This window comes from Mandrillus leucophaeus, unplaced genomic scaffold (assembly GCF_000951045.1).
Source record: "Mandrillus leucophaeus isolate KB7577 unplaced genomic scaffold, Mleu.le_1.0 Scaffold24, whole genome shotgun sequence".
Taxonomy (NCBI): Eukaryota; Metazoa; Chordata; class Mammalia; order Primates; family Cercopithecidae; genus Mandrillus; species Mandrillus leucophaeus.
Window position 1 is genome coordinate 1,567,126 of NW_012102476.1, and position 6,753 is coordinate 1,573,878.

General features: G+C 55.4%; 1 protein-coding gene across 1 annotated transcript; it reads left to right on the forward strand.

Annotated features, from left to right (window-relative positions):
- Positions 1-3,849: 3,849 nt before the first annotated feature.
- On the forward strand, positions 3,850-6,751 carry SBK1 (SH3 domain binding kinase 1; the record flags this gene model as incomplete). Its single annotated transcript, XM_011982540.1, has 3 exons — positions 3,850-4,075; positions 5,481-5,683; positions 6,590-6,751. Coding segments are annotated over exons 1-3 (591 nt in total), but the record flags the coding sequence as incomplete, so codon positions are not given.
- Between the last annotated feature and the right edge of the window lie 2 nt (positions 6,752-6,753).

Sequence of the window (6,753 nt, forward strand, 5' to 3'; positions counted from 1 at the left end):
GACCCTGTCTTAAAAAAAAAAATGCTGACAGGGAGATGAGCTGGCTCATGAATGGAGGGAGGCAGGAGGCTGGGGAGACAGGGATGGGAGCAGGCTGCAGGGCGGGGAGGGGAGGGCTTCTTCCTCCCCAGCCAGCTGAGAGGACGGTGCAGATGGAGCTCCGTTTGGGGCTGGGTGGGAGGCCAGGAAGTTCTCTCCTGATGTTCCTCCTCTCCGTGTGAAGTGGGAGGCTGGGTCGTGCCGAGAGTGAAGGGGAAGGCAGAGGAGGAGGAGAGGCTTGGGGCCTGGAAGGGAGCTGCCGGGCCGGGCGAGGATGCAAGGCTCGTGGAGTGCTCACCCCCTCCCAGCCTCCAGCCATCCCCGCCCGCCCTTGCTCAGCCGGAGAGAAAGCCGGTGATGATGACGAGAACAACACAGTAACCCCGGGCACCTATGGAGCACTTACTGCATGCCACATGCCAGGGCTTCACGCCTATTAACTTATTTAACCCTCGCAAGAACGCATTGGGAGAAGGCACTGTTATTATTATTATTACTATTATTATTATAATATTTAGATAGGGTCTCACTCTGTCATCCTCGCTGGAGTGCAGTGATCATAGGTCACTGCAGCCTTGAATTCCTGGGTTCAAGCGATTCTCCTGCTTCAGCCTCCTGAGTAGCTGGGACCACAAGTGTGCACCACCACACCCAGCTAACTTTTTTTTTTTTTTTTAATTTTTGTGGAGACAGAGTCTTGCTCAGGCCAGTCTCACACTCCTGGCCTCAAGCAATCCTCTCGCCTTGGCCTCCCAGAGTGCTGGGATCACAGATGTGAGGTACCTTGCCTGGCCCAATGCACTATTATTACATCCTTTGTATAGATGAGGAAACTGAGGCACAGAGAAAGGAAGTAACTTGTCCAAGGACATTCAGCTAGCAAGTGACAGAGTTGGGACTCAGACCCAGGCTGTCTGGCTCTACATCTGTGCCTTCTCCCAGATGAAGCTGTGGTCGTTGTTCTTCAGGGTACAGGGGTGCTTAGGGGCAGGCTAGGGACGCTGGAGTGACGTGTCTGGGATTACAGGGAGAAGGGGCTGGGTGCAGTGGCTCACGCCTGTAATCCCAGCACTTTGGGAGGCCGAGGCGGGTGGATCACCTGAGGTCAGGAGTTCGAGATCAGCCTGGCCAACATGGTGAAACCCCATCTCTAATAAACATGCAAAAATTAGCCAGGCATGGTGGCACACACCTGTAATCCCAGCTACTTGGGAGGCTAAGGTGGGAGAATCGCTTGAACCCAAGAGGCAGAGGTTGCAGTGAGCCAAGATCATGCCACTGCACTCCAGCCCGGGCAACAAGAGAGAAACTCCGTCTCAAAAAAAAAAAAGAAAGAAAAAAAGGAAAAAGAGGGAGAAGGGAGTGCAGGGAGGGAGGCTGCACTGGGAAGCAGGTGCTCGGGCTGGAAGCTGGTGGCAGCTTCTAAAGGAGACAGCCCTGGCCTCTCTTGCTGGTGCACACACAGACACATACTCATGTGTGCCCTGCGCCTGGAAAAGGCTCATTCGCCCTAGTCAACCCCTCTCCATTTACAGATGAGAAATGAACGCCCAGAGTGGTTGCCTGGAAGATAGGGGCAGAGAGGGATGGGGTTTTAGAAAGGGGCAAAAGGAAACTTTGGGGTAATGGATGTGTTCATGGTCTCGGCGGCAGGGATGTATACATATGTCAGAATCATCACACTGTACACTTCAAACGTGTAGTTTTTTGAACACTAAATATACCTCAATAAAACTAGAAAAATGACATGAGATAAGGGGAAATAAAGAAATGAAGGCCACGGGCAGAGAGTTAGTTCACTGTCACCCACGTGACAAGTCAGGTCTCAGCCCAACGTGGTTGGCTCACGCTGTAGTCCCAGCACTTTGGGAGGCTAAGGTGGAAGGATCGCTTGATCTCAGGAGTTTGAGACCAGCCTGGAAAAATAGCAAGACCCCATCTCTACAAAAAATTTAAACATTAGCCAGATGTGGTGGTGCATGCTTGCAGTCCCAGCTACTCAGGAGGCTGAGGCAGGAGGATCCCTTGAGCCCAAGAGTTCAAGGCTGTAGTGAGCTATGATCACCCTGCTGCACTCCAGCCTGGGCAACAGAGCAAGACCCTGTCTCAATACAAATACAATTTTTTTTTCTTTTTTGAGACAGAGTCTTGTTCTGTCTCCCAGGGTGGAGTGCAGTGGCGCAATCTCTGCTCACTGCAGCCTCCGCCTCCAGGGTTCAAGCAGTTCTCCTGCCTCAGCCTCCCAAGTAGCTGGGACACAGGCGTGTACCACCATGCCCAGCTGTATTTTTAGTAGAGACAGAGTTCCGCCACATTGACCAATCTGGTCTCGAACGCCTGACATCTAGTGATCTACCTGCCTTGGCCTCCCAGAGTTCCACCACATTGACCAGTCTGGTCTCGAACGCCTGACCTCTAGTGATCTGCCTGCCTTGGCCTCCCAAAGTGCTGGGATTATAGGTGTGAGCCACCACGCCCAGCCTAAATACAATTTTTTAAAAAGTCAGGTCGGCCGGGCACAGTGTTCATTAGTCGGGTGGTGAGGTCGTCTGCGGTGGGGGAGGCACTGCCAGGCTGTGCTGATGTGTGGCCATGTGTGTGGTGGGATGGTGTGGCCACATCTATACCATCTTGCCGGTTTGGCCTGAGACCACATGGCCAAGATACGTGATGCTGCAATCATGGCCCTCAGACCTCTTCCCCACCTCCTACCTTACGGAGAGCCCATATCACTTTCCATCATAATATACAACTGGTGTGATCACTGTGTCTACTGCCCTTCTCCCCCTGGGGTGTAAGCCCCATGGGGCAGGGAATCCTAGGTGTTCGTTCCATGCTGTGTACTCCGGGCTTTGGAGAGCCCTGGGGAACAGCAGGTGCTTTGTCAGTACTTGTGAATAAGCTGGGCACGGTGGCTCATGCTGGTAATCCTAGTGCTTTGGGAGGCTGAGGTGGAAGGATCACTTGAGGCCAGGATGGGCAACATAGTGAGACCCCAACTCTACAAAAAAAAATTAAAAATTAGTCAGGCATAATAGGTGTAGCAAACTACCATGGCACACATTTACCTGTGTAACAAACCTGCACATCCGGCACATGTACCCCATACCTAAAAATTAAAAATTAAAATTAAATAAATAAATGAAAATTAGCCAGGTGTGGTGGCGCATGCCTGTAGTCCAGTCTACTCAGGAGGCTGAGATAGGAGGATAGCTTAAGCCTGGGAGGTCGAGCTGCAGTGAGCTGTGATCGTGCCACTGCACTCCAGCCTGAGTGACAGAGCAAGACACTGTCTCAGAAATAAAAATAAAAACAAGCCGGGTGCAGTAGCTCATGTCTGTAATCCCAGCACTTTGGGAGGGACAGGCAGAGGGATCACTTGAGGCCAGGATTTGGAGACCTGCCTGGGCCACACAGTGGGACCCCCTCTCTACAATCCAAATAAACAAAACCAACGCTTGTGAATGGGAGTACCTGTGTGAACTCGGTATCTGGCTGTGTCTGTGTGACATAAACAGGGGCCTTGCCTGACACTGTGTGCGGGTGGCAGCATGAGGCAGAGGGGCTGGTGCCACCAAGCACAGGGTCGAGCAGTGACTGTCTTCAGGGAGCTGACTCAGGCTGGCCCCTGAGGCTTTGGGGAAGGCGACGAGACCAAGATGCTTGTCGCCCCCTTGTGGTTATCTTGGGCCTGGCATCTGGGCCCATCCTCAAGTTTTCTGGGTTCTGGGGAGGGCAGAGGGGCTGGAGGAGGGGACCCTTGCCTGATGTCACACTTCATGCTCACCACCCCTACCCAACAGGGAGAAGATGAGCATGGGCTGCCCAGAGCCTGAGCCGCCCCGCTCCCTGACCTGCTGTGGGCCAGGGGCTGCCCCTGGGCCTGGTGCCGGCGTGCCCCTTCTCACTGAAGACATGCAGGCCCTGACTCTCCGCACACTGGCTGCCAGCGATGTCACCAAGCACTACGAACTAGTCCGGGAGCTGGGCAAAGGCACCTACGGGAAGGTTGACCTGGTGGTCTACAAGGGCACAGGTGAGCAAGTGCAGCGTGGCAGGACTGGGAGGTTGGGGTGGGGCAGGGCTGGGAGGTCGGGGTAGGGGGACATGACCTTCCAGCTGGGCCGCGGCTCTCTGGTGCTTTGTGGAAGCAAGGAGGCAGGGTCAGGGGCCAGATGGAGAGGATGAGGCCTGAGGCAGCCCACGGGGGAGGAGACAGGGCAGATGGGGCAAGGGAGGAATCCGGGGCAGAGTGGCCAGGGTACAGGATGGGCTGCTCTGGGACCATCTGGGGTGCCTTTGAGACAGCCAAGGGGCTGTGTCAGGAGCCTCTGGAGAGGGCAGGGCTGCCGGCTGTGTCTGGGTATCACCAGTGTCTCAGGGATGGCTGGCCCCAGGGAGGTGGACAGAGAGTGAGGGCAGTTCCTCAGGACCAGGGTGCCACACTTAATGGGTGGTGGAAGGACCTGTGAGGTCAGTATGGCCATCGCCATCTCTCAGGTGAGGACAGGGAGACCTAGGCCATTTCAGCCACATATCCAATGCCCTGCAGCTACAGAGGCTGCGAACCAAAACGAGACCCCAGGAGTCATCTCCAGAGCCTTGTTGCTTAGTCACTGAGCTTGATACCTCTCCCACACTGTAGGTCACAGCCATGCCACCCAGTCAGCCAGGGGCTGGGGCTGCGTGAGCTCCCACAGCTGCACACGCCTGGGTCCAGGGGCTTTGTGCTAACTGAGGGCAGCAGGAAGAGCACCTAACATGGAGTCACCTGAGCTTTGTTATTTGCTTACTGTGTGATCTTGGGCAAGTGACTTCACCTCTCTGTGCCTCTCTGTAAAATAGGGTCCTTCTCTGTAAAATAGTCCTTCTCTGTAAAATAGGGTAACAGTAGTGCACAACTCATACAGTCATAATGAAGTGTGAGTTGTGAATGTGCAGTGCTGAAGGCAGGGCCTGTGATGTGTAAATGCTCCGTGGACACACATGTGTGTACCACACAGCTATGTGCCAGATGGGCACAGATGCTTGCCCAGGCACAGAGTTGTGGACATGTGCCTTGCAGTGTCTCATTTCTTATTCATTCATCCATTTAGCAAGACAGGAAGCTTATGGAGACCCATTCTAGCTGGGGTAGACCGACAAGATAAATAAGCGTGTGGCGGGCAGGACAAAATGAGAGAAGTGGAGGGTGCCACAGGCCCCCTCGCCCCCTCCTCCTGGAGGGCTGCAGACTGGGTGTAGAAGGCCCAGGTTGACCCTGCCTGCATAGCTTTAGGCAAGTCCTTTCCTCTCGCTGGGTCTGTTCCCATCCGTGAGATGAGGATAGTCATGCCTTCTGGGGACCCTGTTGCACCTTGTTCCAGAGACAGGCACGGGTGCATCCAGCACGGAGGCACTGGGAGAGGGGGCTTCAACCCTGTTGCTGTTGCTCCCATCAGGCACAAAAATGGCACTGAAGTTTGTGAACAAGAGCAAAACCAAGCTGAAGAACTTCCTGCGGGAGGTGAGCATCACCAACAGCCTCTCCTCCAGCCCCTTCATCATCAAGGTCTTTGACGTGGTCTTTGAGACAGAGGACTGCTACGTCTTTGCCCAGGAGTACGCACCTGCTGGGGACCTATTTGACATCATCCCTCCCCAGGTACTCGGGATGGTGGCGTAGGGCGGGGAGAGGGTCCCAGAGAGGACTCTGGGAGAGGGTCACACTCTTCAGGGTCCCAGAGTGTGAGAGTGGGAGTGGAGTCAGACCATTTAATCAGCAAGTATTTACTGGGCGCCTGCTGTATGTCAGTTACCATTCGGGGAGCTGGGGATGTGCAGTAAGGAGGACAAAAGTCCCTGTTCTAGTGGGAAACTGACACTCCACAGTGGGTCAGATAATAACAGATGGAGATGAGCCCCTGAAAGGGACAGTGACAATGATGGGATGAAGTCTTACTGCGCCCTCCCCTGGGGCTGCACAAGAGGAGAGGTGTCAGATCCACCTGAGAAGGGGCCCTCAGAGGAAGCGACCCTGGAGCCAGGAGGGTGGGGGAGGGTTCAGGCACTAATTTTAAATCTGCCCTGCCGCTTGCTGGCTGAGTGATGAGACCTTTGGAGTAGGTCCTCCTTCTTTGCTGAGCACCTACTACATGCCAGAATCTGGGGACAAAGATGCACGGACACAGCAAGGAACAAGACAGGAAGCTCAGGGAGCCCGGTTCTAGTTGGGGGAGACCGACGAGATACGTATCTAGCAGGCAGGGCAAAATGACAGCAGGTGGAGGTGGCCGCGGACCCCCTCGTCAATTTTCTCCTGGAGGGCCCCGATGTCCCCATAGGAGAAGCAGGCATAGCAGGCACTAAGAGGATTGGATGAGACAGCGAGGGAAAGGGCGCTCAGCAGCACCCGGGCCGCAGCAGGCTCGCGTCTGCGCGGTCGCTCCAGTTACTGGGGACAGGGTGGGAGGCGAAAACTGCCTTGCTAGAGAGGGAGCTGGAGGGGAGGGCGGCGGGGCGGGCGCGGGAGAGCTGGAAACCGAGCGCGGCTCCCCCCGGCCGCCCGCAGGTGGGGCTCCCGGAGGACACGGTGAAACGATGTGTGCAGCAGCTGGGCCTGGCCCTGGACTTCATGCACGGGCGGCAGCTGGTGCACCGCGACATCAAGCCCGAGAATGTGCTGCTGTTCGACCGCGAGTGCCGCCGCGTGAAGCTGGCCGACTTCGGCATGAC